General features: G+C 35.9%; 1 protein-coding gene across 2 annotated transcripts; it reads left to right on the top strand.

Annotated features, from left to right (window-relative positions):
- Positions 1-2,803: 2,803 nt before the first annotated feature.
- On the top strand, positions 2,804-23,082 carry LOC108469683 (uncharacterized). Of its 2 annotated transcripts, none has more exons than XM_053031705.1 (27): positions 2,804-3,236; positions 3,322-3,417; positions 3,504-3,661; positions 3,766-4,039; positions 4,107-4,174; positions 4,274-4,343; positions 4,443-4,808; positions 5,795-5,874; positions 5,988-6,039; positions 6,260-6,413; positions 6,565-6,652; positions 7,537-7,639; positions 7,745-7,832; positions 13,684-13,781; positions 14,826-15,008; positions 15,386-15,637; positions 16,296-16,391; positions 16,510-16,604; positions 16,706-16,769; positions 16,862-16,949; positions 17,054-17,127; positions 20,131-20,394; positions 20,484-20,557; positions 21,294-21,400; positions 21,563-21,681; positions 21,981-22,124; positions 22,293-23,082. In XM_053031705.1, the coding sequence occupies exons 1-27, from the start codon at positions 3,060-3,062 to the stop codon at positions 22,503-22,505; spliced, it is 3,645 nt and encodes a 1,214-aa protein (XP_052887665.1). In that variant the 5' UTR covers positions 2,804-3,059; the 3' UTR covers positions 22,506-23,082. The 2 variants fall into 2 exon arrangements, with proteins under 2 accessions (XP_052887665.1, XP_017626158.1); XM_017770669.2 differs by having other exon boundaries at positions 21,981-22,058.
- The last annotated feature ends 988 nt before the right edge of the window (positions 23,083-24,070 follow it).

The following is a 24,070-nucleotide window of genomic DNA, read 5'->3' on the forward strand; positions in this document are numbered from 1 at the left end:
CATCCAAAACCCTGTCTTCTTCTTAATAAAAGCTATGATTTTCCATCCACATCTATGGTCTTGCATTGCCCACTTCGCCTTGAACTTCTCAGCTCTGGATTTAACCAAGTGGAAGTTTACCCCGTTTTTGATGTTGTATCGCTTCACTATAGCGAAAAAACCATCTTTAGTGGAAAACTCCTTCTCCACTTCAAAATCTCCCGAATCTAACGAAGAACTCGTGTGGCCCTGGTAGTTTTGCAAACTCCAACCCATCATCTACTGATAATTCCACATTATGCATGTGGGTTAGAGACGAGACACATTGAATCGTAGATCTTCTTCGGTATCTTCGTTAGGATCTTCACCTTTTCCACCATCTTTTGGTTCAGTTGGAATAATTGATGGTCTAAAAAATAATGCAATTTTTGAACCATTAACACCGGGCTCCTGGATTGGATCGGTATTAGATCACTATTGTCTTAATTCTCAGACCTACCAACATCTGCTATATTGGATGTCCCATTGCCAGTGGATGTCATAAAGAGTACATCATCCCTTCTCATGTAGTTTTCGAAACGTCCAAAATCATTTGTCGATAACCAACCATTAGAAGTTGATGTCGTTCCCCTATAAAAGTTCCTAGCATTGAACGTCGGTTGATTGAAGTTTAAATCAATACCACTAATTCAGTGACGTGTATGGGTTGTGTATTCTGCCCTACCACTCTAACCTGACTGTTTAGTGTTCTGCCCGCCGCAGTTAAAATTTAGGGCTGAGATATATGAGTGTCTTCACATTGATTATTCTAGAATATCATAATTGAAAGTTCCTAACAAAGTGGTGAACCTACTATACAATTGTGTCATTGGACTATCGGTATGTTCTTTCGTTCCAGCATCTTGAATAGGAACAAATTTCGACGTTTGATTGTTTTTGTCTGGCCTTGAAAATTTGGCATATAACTTAAGAAATAGTGATCCACTACCAGATGCGTTTGCGACATCGCCTCCAACCCTCTCACACTTCTGATATCGAAAGCGTCATATCTAACGGGGTCATCTGAAACACCAAATTGATATTTAAAGGACGATACTCTAAGCTGGTTGGATTAGATGATTTTCTGCCTAATTCTTGTCCTTAGTTCTAGCAATTGTATGTTTTGGTTAAAAGCCAGTCGCACTGTGTTCTCTAATAAAAAAAGCGACCCTATTCTTCGTGTCGCACACTTCACCGTCATAATAAATAATAACATTAATCTGCCCACTCATTTTCAACCAAATAATCTGTCGAGAGACATTCGAAATAAAAATATTATGCAAAAAATTAATGCTGCAACTAAATATGAACAACAAAAATCAATGCTTACTTTAATGCAAATTGCGTTGTTGCTCCAACTTATATCTTCTCCACAAACTTCTCTTCTTCTGGTCTTTCTAACAACTTTTTATTTGCTTGTAAATGGTTTATACCACTTGAGGCTGAAATATGTTTCATTTATAGACAAAAAAATGAGCTTCAAGTTGATTTTGAAAATTTTCCCCGACTAGTGGGAAGTTGAAATTTGTAGAGAGATAACACTCCAAGCAAGACGCATTGTCAGCAAGAGTATTGAAAGCACGTCCAACTGGAAGCGTTTTTAGTACAATGTTAGTTGGACGCGCTTTCAGCTGGACGTGCTTTTAGTACACTTACTGATAGTGGATCCCACTTGGAGCGTTATCTCTCTACAAATTTTAACCTCCACTTAAGACAAAAACTCATCATATATCCCAAGAATCCCGTGATATATTTTTAGAACCCATCTCGTCAATATTAATGCACTGTGATAAATAATTTACTAAAATATTGGATCGAACTAGTATTGAAAATGTGCAAAAATTTTAAAACTAATATTTCATCCTAAACGAGTACTCTGAGTTTCGATGAAAATACAATGTTTTTAAATTTTGAATGTAATAATAATTATTTAACAATTTTTAAACCCTAAATCCTAAATAACCATACTTTAAAAACCCTAATCTCAAACCCTAAAACATAAAGCACTAACCCTAAAATAAAAAGCCCTAACACCATAAATATCTAGATGGAAAACACTTCCAGCCGGAAGCTTTTTCAGAAAACACGTCCACTTCGGAGCGTTTTCCTAGAAATACACTAAAAACGCTTCCAGCTAGAAGCTTTTTTAGTTGATTAGTCAGAAAACGCATCCACGTAGGAGCGTTTTTCTGCATTAAACCTGAAAATGAGTCTACGTGGAAGCATTTTTGTAAAATTAGCCTATTCCCATAATTCTTCCAAAAAACGACTTAATCAGGTAAATTTAAATTATTTTTGGCATTTATTAGTAATTTAGTCTTTTTTTTTGTACTGGCCGGTACACCATATTTCGACCTATAGGGGCGAAACTAATCGATACGCATCTGTACGGCTGGTGCCAATCAGAATTTGCATCGGAACGGAACTTAAAGTTTATTTTTTCAGTTGGCACGAGCAATTATGGAATGATATTGACTACAATGTTTGTAACACCGACTCAATTAATAACATTATCAATATATACAATTGAGAGATATAATAAAGTATGCATAATACAATTAAAATGTAAATATTATATTAAAATAAAGCTTTGATTTAAAGATAAAATTAATGTTTTATAAATGCAAATAAAATACACTCAAATGTAATCTCATGCAAAACTTTTATTGAGTTTTTTTAAAATAAAAGATTAGTATATACTCAAATAATATAATTTATTTTAATTATCACTTTTAATTGCCTGGTTAATATTCTATTGATTGTAACACTAACTCATATTACTTAAATAGTAGTATAAAGCCAAAAATTAAAGTTGAGTGGAACTAAACTATCGCAAATGATTCGAAAAATCTAATTGAATCGAACCCAAGGCTTTATTTAAAACCGCGCCGTTTACCTGACCGAAGTAGAAGGTCGTGATACAGCGCGCAGGCGAATTTTCACGAGGCCCCAGCCGTGTTGAACTCCATCACCAAAACAGAAAATTTGAAAGAATAATTAAGCTTGTAGTATTTGGTCATCCCCAGGCGGAGACACCGTCAATGGCGGCATCATCATCGTCACTGACGGCTGTGAGGTCATGGAGAACGGCATTTCTTACTCTGAGAGACGAAACACTAACAAGCCCTCCTTCCATCCCTCAACTTGTACAATCCCTAATCTTCTCTCACTCTCACTCTTCTCTCATATCTGCCGCCTCCCACCTCCCTGCTCACGAGGTATCTTTTTATTTCCCAAAATTCCACCATCTTTCTTGCTCTTACTTTTCATTTAATGTTAAGGATTTTCGATTGTTACTTTCAGGTGACTTCCGATCTTTTATTTCTCATCCAACTTGTTGCCAATGCCTCCCAATTTCAACACGATTTGGTCCCTACATTTTCCAACACTTGCCGCTTGGTATTTGAATTTCGATCATACTTGTTCTTATTTGTTTATTTTTTATTTGTTATCTAGTTGCTAATCTATATCCTTGTTTGCCCTAGATCCATGATGTCAGTCATCGGGTTTCTCTCGATATCAATACCTCATCTTGGGCCTTGCTTCTTGACTCCTCCACCAAAATCATTGATCATTTTCTTGCCAAAGCAACGTCCAGTGCTTCTTTGTATAAACCAACTTTAGAATGCTTGGAAACTCTCAGGTTCGTTCAATTTCACATTCTTTTCTTATCCATTTGTCTTTTATTTTTTATGCTTGCTCGAATTCATTAATAATAACAATATTATTAATTTTTTCAATCCTCAGATACCTTGTCAGTGAAAACCAACGAAAATGCTCTCTGCCAGATGATATTCAGTTGGTAAATGTTCTTCTTCACATCATTGCACGTTCTCATACGGATTTAATCTCCTTGTATGCTTCAAGTCGCAATCAAAAGAGTGCTATTGAAATGGGGAAGAAATTACAGAGAAATGGTAGTTTTTGGGAAGTTCTAACTGCTTCCTTTACTATGCTTGGTGAACTATATTCAAGGAGCGGTTCTTCCTTTCCAGTTGATATTTGGCAGTCAACCATTCAGGCAAGTTCTCTATTTGGCTTTGGTGGCTTCTGTAAACATGATGCTGAAGTTGAGTTTTTTTAATTAGGTTTTTAGGAAGATGATGGATTTATTAGCCTCTAAGAATATGGTTGTGGAAGACATTATCATGTCAAGGTATGATCTTTCCTTCTTATCCGTGGAGAGAACTTGATAAAATAAAAACACGCATTGCTCTTTCAAGTATTAATTAACAAGTTTTCTTGTTGTCTACAGGTTTTATTCTTCTCTTCTGCATTGCCTTCATTTGGTTCTTCTGGATCCTAAAGGTTCTCTTTCAGAACATGTAAGCAAATCATTACAACTTATGGACATAGTTTTAATTTAAATGTTAAATTCTTTTTGCTTTGCTACTGCATGAATGTAATACAAAAGTTACTTTCAGGTGTCTAGTTTTGTGGCATCCTTGCGTATGTTTTTCGTTTATGGCCTTACCAGTGGAAACCAAGTCATGTGTGCTGCTGTGAGTTCCAAGGAGAAAGAATCTGGTTCACCAAGGCTTAAGCTGACTTTAGAAGAGCCTAAACGAACAAATAGTACTCCATATAGGCCTCCACACTTGCGCAAAAAGGACAATTTAAATACTAGGCAGGCAAAAGCTCTAGATCCTCAGAGTTCTTCTGATCAGATTTCTTCTATGGTTGATGTTACATCATCAGACTCTGATTACAGTGACAGTGATGGATCACTTAAAGATATTAATGATTCTCGATGCTCAAAGATTAGAGTGTCTGCCATTGTTTGTATACAGGTAAGTTTAGAACATCATTCCTTCTTACTTGTGACTACCTTTTGATTTTATTTCCTCAATGTTTATATGCAGCTATAAAGCCTTCTTTGAGGTGATTTTTGAGCTTGCCATATTAAATGTGGAAAACTTTTTAAATGTGGCGTTTTTTTGATCTAGGAATTAGTGGGAATACTCATGAACAATGAGGAAGATACCCAAATCTAGGTCGTTCAGCATAGACCAATTCTTTTAGAACTGAAAATTTGTAGTCTAAACTGTTAAAATTTCTGATTAATCATATGAATTGAAATTAAATAATTACTTTGAAATCAACATTGATATGGCATGAAGGATGGTTTTTTGGTGGTTTGTTTTATATGTTTGATTTGATACTTCATGCATTTAGGATTTCTTATGTCTGTAAATAATTAGGTTGGAAGTTAACTTAAATTGGTTTTATACGGTTAATTGCTCTCCATGTTCTTCAAAACAACCAAAACTCTATTTTATGCTTCCTAAATCTTTATTAGTACATTCTTAAGTACTCCTTCCTGAACACCTGTCATTTTGTTGATGCTGGAATTTCTGAGTATCCAGCTGTTTTATATTTGGTTCAAAACTATGATCTGATAGCCCTTTACCTTTTTTAGTTTTGTGATAGTATTTATTTTGTTACTGTGATATTGCTTTCTTCCACTCCTGGATTAACTAATGTGAATTGATGCTATCAAAACATGGACACTGCATGTCTTATTAATTTTTTATTATATGGTTTTCAAAATTTGGTGGAATGGCACTTCTTGCTTGGTGGCATTTTGTGGCTCCATTTTGGCCATTAATGGGAAAGGTACTAGTGAATGATCTCATTGTCCCTAAAAAAGGAAGAGTGCCCTAATTCTTTAATTGCTCCAAAAGACGTGGATTAATGTGCGTGTACTTTCACTTTGTGCAAGCACATGAACTTGAATCTGAATCAGGGCTTCTTTGGTTGCGTGTTTCTGGTGCAGGATCTTTGTCAAGCTGATCCCAAATCCTTTACATCTCAATGGACAATGCTTTTGCCGACCAATGATGTACTACAACCAAGGTAATGTAATCCTATTATTGCTCTATTGAGCTAATTTTCCATGAAGTTTTTTATCATTTTGTTTTCCTGTAGCAAGTCTTTCTGTTCCATTTATTTAACATAGCTGACTGCAGAAAATTTGAAGACACTTTAATGGCATCCTTGCTATTTGATCCTTACTTGAAGGTAAAACTTTTGTCGTTGTAGGTTTTTTTTTTTCCTTAGCATTTATTGTTCTTGGAAAATTATATAACACCTGCCTCATGTTTAGTTTAGTTGACAATCACTGGATTATGACAAAGATATGTTCTTTGTTGTTTATGGCTTTACATCATATAGTTGCCAGATGTGTTACTTAAGCCTAAATCGTGATTTTTGCTTACATGAGCAATTTTGTGATGCCTAGGCACGGATGGCATCTGCCTCGGCTCTGGCTGTCATGATGGATGGGCCTGCTACTGTTTTCCTTCAGGTAGCAGAATATAAAGAATCTGCTAAATTGGGATCTTTTATGGCACTTTCTAGTTCACTTGGCCAGATACTAATGCAGCTGCATACTGGTACTTGATTATATCCTGTGTAGTTCATTTTTTTAAAGACTCTGCTTGCCTTTGGTACTTCCCATATGTGTTTCTTACTTGTTAGTTATTATTATGAATTTTGATAAAGTTGTTTATAATAATATCTTTGGCCCTTGCCTTTGTGATGTAGGTACTCTATACTTAATTCAGCATGAAACTAATAGTCGTTTGCTGGTGTTGGTTTTCAAGATTCTAATGCTTTTGATATCATCCACACCGTATGAGTCTTTCTTCTTATCTCTTCTTGTGGTTGCTAAAATGCTTACTAGTTTTCTTCCTTTTTAGCTGGTACTTTTCAATTAATGCTTTCTGTTGCATGTATATTCATACGACACTGAACTCTGTTTCTTTTACTTCTGTTCAATCGGGTATAATAAAGCTGAATCTGTGGAGTCTCTTTTAGGTGGCAATATAGAGACAAATATAGTGAATTATACCTACTGAGAAAAAAGAACAAAAAAAGAAGAGAGAATCTGTTCAAAACAAAGAGAATGAAGAGAAATTATAAATTGATGGGATTATTTTAAATTCATATTTTTTTTACTTTTGGGATTATTTTAAATTCATATTTTTTTACTTATGAGATTGATGAGTGGCCTTATATCAATCCCTGGGTGATTTCATTTCTATCTTCTTTCTGTCCTTTGTTGCCCGCATCATCCTCTCCCTTCTCTTTCACTGCTAATATTGTTTTGTATGCTCTTAGTATCATGATATCTGGTCATTGTCTGGAAGACTGATAGGATCTGCTTTTGTGGTGTGCATGCAAAATGATTTACATGATATGCACTTCTGTAATCCAGGTTAGAACAGGTTTACAATTCTCTGAACTGATAAGAACAAACTAGATAATCAGATCTATTTTCAGGGTCACTTGGACTTACGAAGGATTTAAGTGGTAGAATTGTTTGAATAGTTTCTATGCATAAAGAAAAACCCAGTGTGGTTTTTATTGGATGTGTTGGATAGCAGCTTGAAAAGGAACTGATTACTTTTTATCCATGACTTCATTAAGTTCATATGTTGCCTCCTTTGATCTTTTAGGAAGAGCCTAGCATATTTATATTGGATTTATTTTGTCGTTTTGCTTGTAATTCCACAGATATTCACGAATGCCAGGTGAATTGTTGCCGAAAGTAATTTTATCTTTACAAGCAAGGATTGAAGCTGGTTTTGCTTTCAAAAGTGATCAGACTGGTTTGCAGGCAGGGTTCTTTTAATTGTTTTCATATTTTATCTTTGACTGGTGTGGATGGCAACATTTAGGCCTTTCGCTTGTGAAGATAATTATGTCTTACTTCTTTTGTTAGGCTGCTGCTATTAGCTGTTTGACAACTGCTTTATCAGTTTCTCCTTCCATCCATGTCAAAGAAATGATTTTAAAGGAATTGTCGACAGGTTAGCTCACTTTTTATAAATTTTGCCCAATTTTTATGGTCAAAATTAGTTTTCTTTTCAGGTAGGTTCTCCTCTCTTCTTTTTATAGGGGGAGTTGGGGGAGGGTGGAGGACATGAATTTCAGTTGTGAAACTAGTTAAAACATATATGGTAATCATTAGAGTGGTTTCGAATGAAAGAGTTTATTAAAAAGCAATATGCTGATTGGTTATACCTTTGGTAATAAAATTAAAATCGTGGAGCTGATAACTTTTATAACGACATCTCATGCTTAGGAGAGAGAACGTTGTGTGACTGAACCCCAGTCAGAGTGATAGGAGGCACCGGGATGTACTCTACTCTTAACCTTTTGTCCTTGGTATTCATTTTGTTTCTTCAACCATTTCATATTATCACAAACATACGTCTCTCTTGAAGGATTAGAATTTTTTCCCCTTTATCACTTTCTCATGTATCATTCCATTGCATGTTGTAGACTAATGTCTTTTAACGAGTTTTTCACTAATTCAAATCCATGATTACATGTAAGCATTTAGACATTATTGCATTGGACACCATGTTAGAAGGCTTAAGAATAGAAGCTGGTTATGACTTGCTCGCCATGTTTGTGACCCATTACCTTGTTGAACACTTTACACATGGTTCATAAAAACGTTTGTTAATGGAGAAATTGCTGCAATTTCTGTTTATTGGCAGAGGATTTTTGTTAGGTATGTCACAAAGGGACCTGAGTGAATGTGTGTATCTGTTAGAATCCCTAAGATTAAGGACAGAATACTTGCCTTAGTCCTAGGAATTACCTTGTATAGTAGGATCTAATATTAATCTCTAATTCTTAGGAAATTACTGATTTCTAGGGATTGATTCCTTATCTGTACTTAGTTTTACCTATAAAATCCTGTAACCTGATTAAAATAAAAAATAATCTTCTCTCTAAAGTTTGTTCATGGTATCGGAGCCATTGGAATTTTTTTGATATCGACTTCTCTAATCTCTCGTTCCAAACGTCCCCTTTCTTCAATCTCTCTTGTCTCTTGTTTTATTCCTTCCCATGAGTGACACTATCGAAACTACATCTGAGATTGAAACCTCACAAATGATTCCAAACACTAATCAAGGAACTCCTCAAGGGGACCTTAATTCCTATCTTATAATCACTAACCATCGGCTAGATGGGAAAAATTTCCTACAGTGGTCCCAATCGATCATTATGGTGATTCGTGGTCGTGGAAAACTAGGGAATATTAATGGAGACTTCCCACGACCAGCCACAACAGACCCAACTTATGGCACCTGGGAACTCAACAACTCGATTGTAATGGCTTGGTTAATCAATTCAATGGAAGGCCATATTAGTCGCACCTACCTCTTCTTCAAAACTGCAAAAGATATGTGGGATGCAATCAAAGAAAATTACTCGGATCTTGGAAATGCCTCCCAAGTATTTGAGATCAAACTGAAATTGAAGGATATCCGACAAGGAACACTTGAAGTAACTTAGTACTACAATAACTTGAAAATTTTGTGGCAGGAACTGGACATGTACTATGAGGCAGACTGGGGAGAAGGCAAGGAACACACCAAGTTTATGGCTCACCTCAACAAGGAACGTATTTATGAGTTTCTGGCAGGACTGGACCGAGAACTTGATGAGGTTCGTGGTCAAATTCTGGGCAAAACCTCTCTACCAACCATTGGTGAAGCATTTGCAGAAGTTAGAAGAGAAGAAATGCGTCAACTTGTCATGTTGGGGGATTTAAAAGAATCTAAACCTGTGACAACTGCTGGTCACCGTCCTATTGAAAACTCGGCCTTTATCTCCAGAGGGCCACAACCACAAAAGCCATGTGCTGGGAATGATTCAGGCTCAACCAAGCCATGGTGCAGCCACTGTAACCGTGTAGGACATACAAAGGAAAAATGCTTCAAACTACATGGCTCCGGGAAAAAATCAGAAGGATAATAAGGCTGCACTAGTATCCTCTAACACCTCCACTGCTGCAGATGAAACTCTTGATGTTCGTCTAACCAAAAATCAACTTGAGGCTCTCCATAAGATACTAGGCACTACCACTGCTCAAGGATCCCTAGCCACTCAAGGTACTGCCCTCAACAGTACTTTTGAACCTAACAATCAATCTTCTTGGATATTCGATTCGGGTGCCTCTGATCATATGACAGGTAACTCCACCTTGTTTCACACCTATACACCTTGTCATAATCAGTCCTGAATCCGCATTGCCGATGGCTCTTACTCACTTGTGGCTGGTGTTGGAAAAATACAATTAACAAAAAATTTTTCTCTTGATGAAGTGTTACATGTTCCAAACCTATCTTGCAATTCACTTTCAATCAGTAAACTAACTAAGGATGAAAGTGTCCTTGCTGAATTTTCTGCAACTGGTTGTGTGGTACAGGAACAAAAATTGGGGAGGATGATTGGTACTGCTAAAGTTGATGATGGTCTCTATATTTGGAATAAAGACAGTGGACAAGAAGGGTTGGCTCTATCTATCTCCAAGGAAGATACAATTATGTTATGGCAAAGTAGACTAGGACATCCGAACTTCTTGTACTTGAAGAAACACCTTCCACTGTTATTTAGAAATAAAAATGTTGATTCCTTGAAATGTGAAATCTGCCAGTTATCCAAAGACACCCGTGTACCATACCATTGAAACCCTATAACCAGTCCCAACCATTCTCTTTAATTCATAGTGACTTATGGGGAGCCAGCCGAGTGAAAAATATTACAGGGGCTAAGTGGTTCATAACTTTCATTGATGACCACACTAGGATTTGTTGGGTTTACCTTCTCAAAGAAAAATCAGAAACACTTAAAGTTTTCCAAAACTTTCATTCAATGATTCGAACCCAATTTAACTCTACCATACATACTCTCCGTACTGACAATGGGAGATAATATTTTAATTCTGTCATGAGTCCTTATCTTGCTGAACAAGGCATCATACACCAAAGTTCTTGTCCTGACACCCCTCAACAAAATGGGATTTTCTAGAGAAAAAATCGTCATCTCCTTGCTGTGGCTCGTGCACTAATGTTCACCATGGGGGTCCCAAAATACCTGTGGGGAGAAGCTGTCTAACAGCCTGCTATCTCATAAACCGACTACCATCAAAGGTTCTAAATTTCCAAACACCTATAAATATCCTTCAAAAGGCTTTTCCCTTATTTCGTGTTCCCAATCTTCCACCCAAAATCTTCGGTTGCAAAGCTTTTGTCCATAACCACCAACCAAATCAATCCAAACTTGATCCTCGAGCCCATACTTGTGCTTTCGTTGGCTATTCTCCAACATAAAAAGGCTATAAGTGTTATTCACCTATCTTTCGTCGACTGATTATCTCTCGGGATGTCACCTTTTTTGAGAATGAACCATACTTTACAGCAGCTCATCTTCAGGGTGAGACTCTTAATGAAGATGAGACTCTTAACACCCTTCTCATTATACCTATTGATCCTACCACCATTACCAAGCCTACAAATCAGGGTGTTATTGTAGTTCCAGATTTAGACAGTGGTTCCCCCATGCAGCAAGAAATAGAAATAGGGCAGCCACCTGATACAGAAAGGCAGCAAGAACAGGCTCCAGAACTACGAGTTTATTCTCGACGACAGTGTCCTCCTGAAGCCGAGACAGCAGTGCCAAGTTCATCCTCAACCAAGGATTGTTTCGAAACAGAAGTCTCACCTTTATCACCATCCATCTACCTTCCAATTGCTGTTCAAAAGGGCACAAGAAGCTGCACTCAACACCTTATTTCCCGGTTTGTGTCCTATGAAAACTTATCTAAGTCTTATAGAGCTTTTGTATCTAATATTGATTCTGTAGAAACACCAAAAAATATAGAAGAGGCTCTTGAATCTGCTGAATGGAGGAAAGCTGTGATGGAAGAAATGAGGGCTCTCAAGGCAAATGAAACTTGCAAAGTCTTGGATCTACCTAGTGGGAAGAAGACTGTAGGATGCAAATGGATCTTCACCACAAAGTTTAAACCTGATGGCAGCATTGATCGACATAAAGCTCGGCTCGTTGCTAAGGGTTTCACCCAAACCTATGGCCTAGACTACGATGAGACGTTCGCACCGGTTGCCAAACTAAACACCATTCGAGTTCTTCTATCCCTAGCTGTCAACATGGACTGGTCTTTGACTCAATTGGATGTAAAAAATGCATTCCTCAATGGAGAGTTAAATGAGGAAGTGTACATGGATTTCCCACCCGAGTTTGAAGAAAGCAAGGGCCAAGTATGCAAGTTGAAGAAATCCTTATATGGGCTGAAACAGTCTCCAAGGGCGTGGTTCAGCCGATTTGCCAATGCTATGATCAGTAAGAGCTACACCCAGGGGCAGGCAGATCATACCATGTTTTACAAGCATTCGAAAGGTGGGAAATGCTGCATCCTTATTGTTTATGTGGATGATATAATATTAACTGGGGATGATTCAAGCGAAATTAAAAGTCTAAAAGAATTTCTTAGTTCTGAATTCGAACTTAAGGACTTAGGGAACCTTAAGTACTTCCTTGGAATGGAAGTGTAAGCAAGGTCTAAAACAGGGATTTCCATCACTCAAAGAAAGTATATCCTTGATCTATTATTTGAGGTTGGGATGTTGGGGTGTAAACCAACTGAAACTCCCATGGAATTCAATCTTAAATTGGGAACTGATAAAGATGGAGAAGAAGTCGACAGGGGGAGATGTCAACGACTGGTAGGAAAACTCATCTACCTATCTCACACCCGTCCAGACATAGCCTTTGGTGTGAGTGTTATCAGCCAATATATGCATGCTCCAAGAGAGAAGCACTTGGAAGCTACTTACAGAATTTTAAGATATCTAAAGGGGACCCTGGTAAAGGCCTACACTTCAAGAAAACTGCCAGCCGAAGTGTGGAAATTTACACTGATGCAGATCAAGGTGGTCTCAATCAATGATGACGTTCTACAAGTGGTTATTGTAGCTATGTGTGGGACAATTTTGTGACATGGAGAAGCAAAAAACAGCCTGTTGTAGCACGCAATAGCGCAGAGGCAGAGTATCGAGCACTATCTCATGGCATATGCGAAGGAATATGGATACAACGACTAATGGGAAACTAAAAGTGCTCTACAATAGACCTATAAAGATGTATTGTGACAACCAAGCAACTGTAAGCATAGCTTAAAACCTTGTTCACCACGATCGCACCAAACATGTAGAGATAGATCGCCACTTCATCAAGGAAAAAATTGACTTAGGAGAAGTGTGCATCACCTACCTACCTACCAGGCAACAAGTTGCAAACATGCTACCTAAAAGCTTGAACAGGAACATGTTCAAAGAACTCATTAGCAAGCTGGGTTTGATAAATATCTACACTCCAGCTTGAGGGGGAGTGTTAGAATTCTTAAGATTAAGGACAGAATACTTGCCTTAGTCCTAGGAATTACCTTGTGTAGTAGGATCTAATATTAATCTCTAATTCTTAGGAAATTACTGATTTCTAGGGATTGATTCCTTTTCTGTACTTAGTTCTACCTATAAAAATCTGTAACCTAATTAAAATAAAAAATAATCTTCTCTCTAAAGTTTGTTCAGTATCATTCATGTAATGCAATAACTCTTTTTGGTTTCTTTTAATGAAATGATAGCCGGTACTTGATTATTTATTATTCATATTCTTCTTATTATTTTACGGTTGAGTCTTTCCGATGTGAACAGACCATCAGTTGAATGGATACCACTTCCAGTTTTCATTGACCTGTTATTTGAAATCATTTTCTGTTTTTGTTTCTCTCTTCTAGAAATCATTTTCTAATTGAACCTTGTTATTTGAAGCCTATTCTAGGTTTTGTGGAGGCTGACAATAAGTCTGGTGTTTTTCTAACATTACTTCAGCATTGTGAACGACTAAGCAACCCAACAGTTTGCTTTGAAGCACTTCAGGTAATTTCAAGTAAATTTAAAGTTATAGCATTTAATGTGTTAGTTGGTCATGTCGAGTTCTGGTGGCTTACTAATACTTCTCTGGTTGAGCAATGTATCATTCTTATCCCTGATTCTTGTGTGCTCCTTTCCTCCTTTTCTCCAGTTGATACTTCTTGATTTTTCACAATTTGGTATCTTATATTAATAGAGTGTAGGATTATTGGTAAATCATTGGTAATTATTCAATATATGTTGTTTCATTCAATTAGACATTGCTAAGATGCCAAAACTAGCTGCTTGCTATAGCAAAGATAAGAGGAAATAATTGAAGCTGAAGAGGGAATGAGATACATTTGGATGTGTTGTGAACCACTGGATTACTAAATAATAAATCTGGTATCTGTGCAATAAAATTGATGAACCTTTTGTAAAGTTAATTGCTAAGATAATGCTTGTTTTATTAATGTTGATGTTAAGTGAGCATGTTTACAAATGCCCATTCTTGCCTTTGGAAGCTTTCCTTTTCCCATAGACAACACACACAAAGAGGAACAAATGAAGGAATTGGCTTTTGGATGATTGTGATCTATATTGATCAAGATCCATATGGAAAAACAGAGTTCAAGATAAAATAGAATAAATTCATATTTGTTTGTCTCAAAAAAGATACTTTCATTTTTGTCATTTTGCAATGTTGTATTTTGATTGAGAAGTATAATGATGGAAGATATTCTTGCAAAATTTTGAAGTATGTGATTTACTTTCTGTGGGGTTCTTTGTTTGGTTTCTTTTATTAAGACTTTGTGGGTGGGCTTTATTTTCAATGGGTTGAAATTGAAACCTAGGTTTATTCATACACACATGTATATATGCATGTGTATCTCTCTCCCTCCCTCCCTCCCTCCCTCTTGCTATATAGATAGAGAGATTGGTTGTGTTAGGTTTGATTTGTTGATTTTTGATATTGAAACTTGAGATTTGAGTTTATTCTATTGAGATTCCTTTGAGCATTTTGATTTGAAAAAACCTTTTGTGTATACATATATGCATTTCATGTTGCAGGCCCTTCGAGCCATTTCTCACAATTACCCGGACTTAATGTTAGTATGCTGGGGAAAAATTTCTGCTATTGTTTATAAATTTCTGAGAGAAGGTAATGCCGAAGTTGCAACAAAGTCCTGGAAGGAACTAGCTGGAAATACAGCTCTGTTTGTTGGGGAAAAAATTGTTACAGCTGCTATAAAGGTGAAATTGCCAACTGGTTTCCTCTTCTTTTTTATATACATATATTTATGTATGTGAGCATGTATATATGTGTCTGTATATATGATTGTGGCAATTTTTGTGACCAATTGACATTTCATATAAAATATTTTTATATGTACTCTATAGGTATTAGTATCATTTTTATTTTGCTCCTTTGGATTTTGTTGTCTGGAAACTCCAGAAACACATCCATGCACCAAATACATGGAAGGCCAGGAGACTCTTCTTGCCAGAGTTATTAGTGTGTGATGGGCAAAGATGCCCTTATCTGTGTGGTAGTTTTTGTCAGTTTCCATTTCTGATTTTCTCTTTTTTTTCCTCCCTTTTGATGTTAATTTATTATTTTCATTCTTCAGGTTTTGGATGAATGCCTTCGTGCAATATCTGGTTTTAGGGGAACTGAGGATCTTTCGGAAGAAAATTTTTTGGATTCCCCATTTACTTCTGATTGCATAAGGACAAAGAAAGTATCATCAGCTCCATCATATGGACCCCGGGGTCCAGAAGATGCAAAAGAAGAAACAAATACATTCCCATCAGGACTTCAGCAGTGGGCTGAGACAATTGAGAAGCTCATGCCTCTCATTCTATGGCATACATCTGCAATGGTTAGTTAGCTTCTTGTTCCTCCTCTTCAGATCACCCAAGCAACTGACATTCAGCAGATTAAGGTTTATTCAAGCTGAGTTGCTTGATTCTCTGTTATTATTATGATGATGATTGTCATCATGGTTTTGTCTTTATTCTTCTATGTGCAATTAGAGGTGGATGCATGCATTTTGCTTTGCCTTAAACTTTTTATTTTTTTATTTTCCTCTAAATAACTATTTTTTGGCCAATTATGTTATGGTGTAAATGATTCACAACTTTAGTAGCTAATTTTTTTTATAGAAAAAGCCTAAGTACTCTAGTGTCGAATGGAAACACATGACCTTCAAAATTCTGAACTGCTGGCACTCTTGGAGAAGCTTGAGAGTTCTGATTTATAACATGGAAGGCATTGGTGCTAGATGTAAGAGCAACATTGAACTGGTGAAGGTTAATTGTTTAAGCACAAGAAACTGATTTGTAAGAGCTAGTTGAGAATTCATTTTGGCCTCATTTAATGCCCTGCAGGCATACAATAACTTATGACAGCTTTGATTTCCTTCATTTTATTGCTTATCATTATCATATCATTCATTGTAGGTGGTGACTACACTTCTAACAAGATTGAAGTATTATATTCTTACCTGTATATGACACTGAACTGCTTTTCTTTGGAAGGTGAGAACTGCATCAGTAACTTGTTTTGCTGGAATCACTTCTTCTGTATTCTTTTCTCTCTTGAAGGAAAACCAGGACTTCATTGTTTCGTCTTTAGTAAGTCCTGATTTAGCATTATTTAAAACCTGAAATTTTGTTCCCTTCCCCTTTTGTGTTGATCTTACATAACATTCACTCCATTTTCTTGTGATTTATGTTTGAAAAAAAAAAATAGATCAGTGCTGCAGAACATGATAAGGTTCCTTCAGTTAGGTCAGCTGCTTGTCGAGCCATTGGTGTTGTCTCATGTTTCCAGAAAGCTTCTGCGAGGTGATTCTGCAATGTTACTAGGATACAAGTTTTTATGATTTAATGGGTTGTATGTGCAAAAATGATGAAAACTAAATTTACGGAAAGCCTAAACTATTTAGTGCAGAGAACCTTGGCAAGTTTATCCATGCTGTTGAGATTAACACTCGTGATTCTATGGTCTCGGTAATTTTAAGATCTTTTTTATTTACACCTTAGGAGAGTGCTTATATATCTAGTGTTTAAGATGCAAGTTTTACTTACAAATACTTTTGCAGGTGCGAATACCAGCCTCTTGGGCTTTGGCAAACATATGTGATTCTATCCGTCACTTTGTTGATGATGTTCCTTTAAAACAGTCAACGGGTAGCTTTCTGGCGTGATGGAATTAGTTTTTGTATTTTCTATATCTGATAGACTAATACTATTATTTCCTGTATCTAATTACTCTTTTCTTGACACTTTTATAGATTCAGAAACAAACTTCCATTTGGTGGACTTGTTAATTGAGTGTGCTCTGCGTCTAACCAAGGATGGGGACAAGGTATAATATGTTATAAGGCATCTTATAACCTTTCATGGACTAATGAGATTGGTGTGACGGTAGCTTTTAATTGTTAAATAGTAATTTGATGCACACTTTGCCTTTTTGTTGTGTATGCTTCGGATACAGTCACAGCTTTTTTGTGTTTGTTCTGGCAAAACTTTTGAGTTTATTTCTTCTTTCATGAGTTTCTTGATATGGTTTTCTATCCGCTAGAAGTTTGTTATGTGCCTTGGCGTAGGATCTAGTCAAAGGTCTAGCCAAGAAAGAATTCTTGCTTTGACCTATGGTTACTCAAAAGGTAGATTCGTCCTTGACTGAACCCCCTCTCAAATTTTAATGTTTCTTTTTTATAGAATAATTGCTTATCTTTTTATTTCATATTGGCACCCTTTTATAGATTGTTAATAACAAAGAAAAGAGTCCTAATAGAATTCCTAACTTAGAGTATATGAAGGAAATAAAAACCTAATATAATAGAGAAAATAAGTAAAACTAAAACTCTTAATAAAACCTGATATAATAAATAAATAAAACTAAAAACTCCTATTGCAATAAAAGCGTCCATATCATTACTCCCCTTCTCGGAGTTGAGCTTGTCCTCAAGCTCAAATTCAGAATAAACTTCAGAACTTATCCAAAATCATCTATCGCATCATCATCTTGCTTGCCTTCAACATCTGGTACTTCTATCCAAAACCTTTTACATTTGTGTCTGTGTCAATCACTTAATAAATGGTGCAGAAGAACCTATTTTGCCGTTGTTCCCTGTTGGTTCTGTTGTTTGTATCCCTCCCTTTGCAATGCTCTTAGTTGTTGGAATGATTGAATTGCTGCCAGTGTTTTGGGAAGTTGGAAGTTGTTGGAATGATTGAATTGCTGCCAGTGTTTTGGGAAGTTGGCCAGTTCAGGATGGCTCGAGATGACAGTTTGGAAGAGACATTTTGTTTACGTTCCAATGTTCGAGCCATATTCATTGCAACTCCAAGGTTTTCTGGTTGTTGCATCTCAATATCAATTCTAAGTTCCTCTACCAACCTGGCAATAAAAAGGTTTACTTGTTGTTGAGGTTTAAGATTAGCAGTCCTAGCCAATAGCGATTGAAATTGACGTTGATATTCCTCTACAATCCTAGTTTGTCTCAAGTTGGCAAGTTTCCCCAAGGGGTTATTACTCATAGGTGGCCCAAACCTTACATGATAACACTCTTTGAAGCACCCCCAATCAAGATTTGCCTTCTCTTCTTCCATTTGATCAAACCACAATTGTGCCTCTCCTAAGAGATGGAATGAAGTTAAGCCTACTTTGTCTTCTTCGTTAGTTTGTTGATTGCCAAAAAAATTTTCGCATCTTTTCAGCCACCTTAAAGGGTCTTCAACACCATCATAAGTGGGAAATTCCATTGTAGAGTATCGTGACACCATGCACCCACCGTGTTGTGAGTCTGAGTTCCTTTTTGTGCCTCCGCTGCTGCCCTATTCTTCATTATTTTTCTTTGAATCTCCTTTCGTTATCTTTTGGACCGGAAGAGAGAATATCGCCACCTGCTCCTCTAATGCTTGTTACCTTGTAGCCATTTGTTCCATGAAAGCCTCCAGCTTGGCTGTCAAAGTCTTTTCATCACCCATGACAGCTGGCTCAGATACCAAATTGTTATGTGCCTTGGCGTAGGATCTAATCACAGGTTTAGACGAGAAAGAATTCTTGCTTCGACCTATGATTACTCAAAAGGCTGATTCGTCCTTGACTGAATCCCCTCTCAAAATAACATTTCTTTTTGATAGAATAATTGCTTCTCTTTATTTCATATTGGCAGCTTTTTATAGATTGTTAATAACAAAGAAGAGAGTCCTAATAGAATTCCTAATTTAGAGTTTATGAAGGAAATAAAAACCTAATATAATAGAGAAAATAAGTAAAACTAAAACTCTTAATAGAACTTGATATAATAAATAAACAAAACTAAAGAACTCCTATTGCAATAAAAGCGTCCATATCAAAGTTCAACTGGGTAATGTAGGTATGAGTTACTTCATATGAGAAAGAGAATGTAGAAGACGGAAAGGGCATGGGTATCTCTCCTTTTTAGCAATTTAGAAAATGTATAGGGCAGTCTGGTTTAGACTACATATTCATTCATTGATTCGCTTATTATTACAACGAGACAATGTTTCTATCTCTCACTAAGCTAGTAAATTATGAAAAGTAAATCGGGAATCTTTGGAAGAGGCAGCAAGACGTTATCAAAAATTATGTATCTGTTTTTATTTCCTAAAATTTGGGTTTGGTGGACAAAGCAAATCCCTTCATCACATTTCGATAAAATAGACTGGATCTATGTCGAATTGCTAAGATACATGTACTAATCAAATAAATGAATTTCATTTTGTTCTTGTGGAGGTAATTTTCTTTTGCTTGTACACATCTCCTAGTTTTATCTTAACTCATTTGTGTTACTAAAATGTTGCTAGTGAGAATGTTTTCTCATTAAACTTGAATCTGGAACTTGTGGGCTCAGCTATATGATTATTTCTTCCATAATAAATCCAGGAACATATGAAATGCTGTCAATTTGTCTAGATACCTTTTGCTTGACGGCAAACTGCAGAACCTTGTTTGTTATTTTGTATATATTTTCTACATTTGATCCCAGTATCCTGGCTGCATTTTACTTTGTTTGGGTAATTATTAGTTTATTATGTTAATTGGACTCGGGGGTGAGTGTTGGATACGAGTATGTATCTTATGCTGGTATGGTTAGATTTTTCTAAATTTTTCCATATATTGGAGCATCCTTGAAGGTCATATCTATACCAATGTGTTAAGACATTCGGAAATGGGCACTTAAAGAAAACTGAGAAGTTGCAGCAACATATTCGGTTGATGTTCAGCCAAGTGATAGTTTATAGGCTTTCATATGTAGAAGAGATTGAATCTATCATCTTAGCACATCAATTAGAAACTCTTTTAGCTTTTATATCTCTTCATGTTTCCTTCTATTAGGTTAAATCAAATGCTGTAAGAGCTCTCGGAAATCTTTCAAGATTTGTCAGATACACGAGTTCATGTTTGGATAAAAAGCCAGTGGCAAAATTAGGATTTTCGTCCACTTGCAACCAGGTTACTATGTTGCCAGCAAGAAATGATCTGAATGCTTTTGATGGAGGTGTGATACCTTCATCCTATCCTGCATCATTGAAGGATTTGCATTGGCTAGAGAGAATGGTGCAAGCTTTTATATCTTGTGTTACAACTGGAAATGTCAAGGTATTATCTCAACATGGTGCAAGTATATAATCATTTTTAATGTTAGTTTAGCTATATTCTGTTTCTTATTGCGACTTTACATTTACTAGGTTCAATGGAATGTCTGTCACGCGCTGAGCAACATGTTTTTGAATAAGACAATACAACTGCAGGATATGGATTGGTATGACGATGCTAATTTCTTCATGCTCTTTTTCTTAAGAATACAGCCCCAATAGGTTTAACTCTTCTTGTTCAGTACAGTTTGATGTAAAGGTTGGATGAATTATTGAATGAGCAATTTGCCCTCACATTGTTTGGGCATGTGGGCATCTCTCTTGCCTTTAGTCTACATTATCATGGGTGTAGCCAATCCTAGTTTTAAAAACCTGCACATTAAGGTTTGATGATAGGAAGAAGTCACGAAATTCATAGTTGTTTTCAGCTAGTAACTTCTTGTTTGGAATGGTGCTTGTGGATAGAAAACTAGCTTAGCTCCCTTAGATCTTTTTCACTGCTAATTTTGTATGGTTATATTGTGCGAACACTTTCTCATTATTTGGTAGGTTTCCTACCCTACCTGGGACAATGTTTAATATTAAACTCTTTTTGCATGTGAACAACTTTTAATACCTCTTCTTAAGATAACATATCCTAGCCTTTGATGAATATACTGGCACGAGTCATTATTCTCAGAATCCTCAACTTCTATTGCCTCTAAAATTTTGTTTCTTGGTTTTATTAGTAATAAGACTTCGCTGCTCATATATCTGAAGCTAAAATGTGAAGGTCCTCCAAGATATTTGAATTTTAGTTACTAGATCATTTTCAATTTCACATGCTATGAGCAACTTATTTTCCTTTTATACTTTATGATGCATAATTGATTTATATTGTATGAATGTATATGATTTTGGCAGGGCTCCATCAGTTTTTGGTATTCTTCTATTACTTTTACGTGATTCTTCGAATTTCAAGATCAGGATACAAGCTGCTGCTGCATTGGCTGTGCCGGAAGCGGCAGTTGGTGAGTAATACTGCTACCTTCAATCATTATTTATTGCTAAACTTAGACTTAATAACTGGGAGTCTGGGATTTATCTGCTTCTCTTCTGTTTACTCTTGGTTTTAATCTTATGTTTGACATTTTAAAGCTGAGTATTGACATGGCATACCTCGTTTGACACAGATTATGGGAAATCTTTCCCCGACATTGTCCAAGGCCTGGAGCATGTAGTGGAGAATCTAGGTTCTGACTCAATTTCGGCACCTTCAAGTTTCAAATATAGGATTGCACTTGAAAAGCAGGTTATTCTATGCATATGATAGTCTTTTGAAATGATATAACAGTTTAGGAATCTTGCAATTTCTGCATTTATCAAAGAAATACTTATTACCTAATCCATGTCAATTGTATTAAATTTAGTGAAATTAAGAGACAATTTGAATCACCTCAATAATTCCTGTGAATCTGAAGTTTCATGACAATTTTTAGAATGAATTCCTTCATTTATTACTGATTATTTCATAAAATTTTGGTAGGATTCCAAGGTAATTAAGACAAGGCCCTGCCTGATCATTAATTGGATTTTTTTTTTCTATCGCAGTTAACTTCAACCTTGTTGCATGTTCTTAGCCTTGCTTCAGCTACTGACCACAAACCGCTGAAAGATTTTCTTGTCAAAGTAAGATTTAATCGACCTCATTTGACATTCACAAATGCCATGAATGAATTCAGTGCTCCTTTGTTTGTAAGTTTGGCATATCATTTTTGTTTGTTAAAATTGATGGTTTCTCATGTTCCAAATAGAAAACAGCTGCATTCTTCATGGAGTATGAAATTTCTATAAGATATGAACTATTAAAGCACTAACGAGTTTCTTTTCTGTAAGACATTAACTATTTAACTCGTGTAACAGAAAGCATCTTTTCTGGAGGACTGGTTTAAGATGCTGTACTCATCACTAGGGGAGACGAGTTCTGAGTCTGATGTCGTTGGAAGTGATTCTGTTGGTAACCAAAAGAAAGAGATGATAGCCAAAGCTATACGGTCCATAATCGAAATTTATGAAACCACGGACCAGCATACGATTTGTCAGAAATTCAAGAAGCTGAACAATAGCATAATCTGATGGTCCCATAATCTGCCATTTTTATTTTGCTCGGTAGCTCTGGCTGATATGTTATATTGGGTAATTTTAGTTTGGTCACCTTGGACACTACTTTTACTCAGATGAATTGGCCATTCGTCCTTGATGTACCAATTCATTGGATTGGAAATACCCTTTCCTATCCAATGATTAAACAGAGAGATTGGAGTAACTGAACTAATCCCATATGCAGAAAAGGCCCCTCCTGGTGGTGAGGAGAGTTTGGTACAGAATTTCCAGTCATACTCCGCTAGGCCGGCAGAGCAAAAAAAGGAGAGGGTGGGGGTTGGATCCTATTGTGTATTAAATTATGATAGGTTTTTGGTTGTATTGGTGCTGTGTGCGGTATGAAGGGGGACTGGGATTCCAATAATTTAAATGCATTCACACATGGATTACTACATTCTAGCCTCTGAGACAGATTTTCTTTTTTGTTCTTGTAACATGATAGTAGTGTAATCAAAGGATCTCTGATCAGATTCTCAAACTATGTAGTAATTTAATTCGTATGCATCTATCAGCATGGTCTAATGAATAATTAATGCCATTTTTCCAAAGAGATTACCGGTGTTTTTTGGAGCTAACTTGTATTCGGTTAATTGTAAGGTAAGGCAACTTCTTAAGTTAGAAGTTTCAAATTGTTGGTTAATAAAGGCGTGGAATTATAAGCGACGAACACTTGTTTGGATGAAATGAATATCAAATACTTCAATATTGAATTTTAATATTTTTTGATAATTTGATTTACTCATCTAAATTTTAATTTGAAAGTGTATAATTACAATAAAGTTAGAACACAACTTTAATGTTCTAAAAGTAAAATAATGAAGATTTGCTTCCTAATTTTTAAACTTGAATTCTTATTTAGTTATTATATCGATGTATTTTAGTATAAGAAACAAAATAATTTGTTATGGTAAATTAGGTAAACAACATTGATAGTCACCTAACTATCAATAAATTTGTTTTAGTCATCTAATTATAAAAAGTTACAAAATGTTTAATTAATCATTCAATTGTCTTTTCAGTCACTAGCTAGCTTACAATAATAGTTCTTAAAATTGGCATAATAGCAATGTTAACCCTCAACATTTATACACTGTATCAATTTAGTCTTGATTCTAAAAAATCTAGCCTTCAACATTTACACATTGTGGAATTTGGCTTTTCTTGTTTTCCTTGTGACCCTTTCACTTAAAAAGCTAAAAAAAACAATATAACAGCTAAATTTGATTGAAAATATACAAAAATAGAAACACCAAAAAATCCAAGGTAATAAATTTCTTCTTTTCTCATTTTTTTTAAAAAATTAACCCTCAATGTCAGAGAGAAAAATAAAATTGCAAAAAAAGACCAGATTACACAATGTGTAAATGCTGAGGGTTAAATTTTTTTAGAATCAAGACTAAATTGACATAATTCATAAATGTTGAGGGTCTCACATCCCAAAATTCGGTCCAATAGAACATGATATGTAGAATAGATATCCGATTCGAATCCCGAAATTAATTTCGGAGTGAAAAAAATATAATAATATTAGTGGCCTA

Source organism: Gossypium arboreum, chromosome 8 (assembly GCF_025698485.1).
Source record: "Gossypium arboreum isolate Shixiya-1 chromosome 8, ASM2569848v2, whole genome shotgun sequence".
Classification (NCBI taxonomy): domain Eukaryota; kingdom Viridiplantae; phylum Streptophyta; class Magnoliopsida; order Malvales; family Malvaceae; genus Gossypium; species Gossypium arboreum.

What these genes read in the sequence shown, in the direction of transcription:
- LOC108469683 (XM_053031705.1), top strand. Translation starts at nt 3,060, where the DNA reads ATGGCGGCATCATCATCGTCACTGACGGCTGTGAGGTCATGGAGAACG. An exon ending in TTTCCAACACTTGCCGCTTG is followed by an intron (nt 3,418 to 3,503) that starts GTATTTGAATTT and finishes TGTTTGCCCTAG; the next exon opens with ATCCATGATGTCAGTCATCG. An exon ending in TTGTTACAGCTGCTATAAAG is followed by an intron (nt 15,009 to 15,385) that starts GTGAAATTGCCA and finishes TTCATTCTTCAG; the next exon opens with GTTTTGGATGAATGCCTTCG.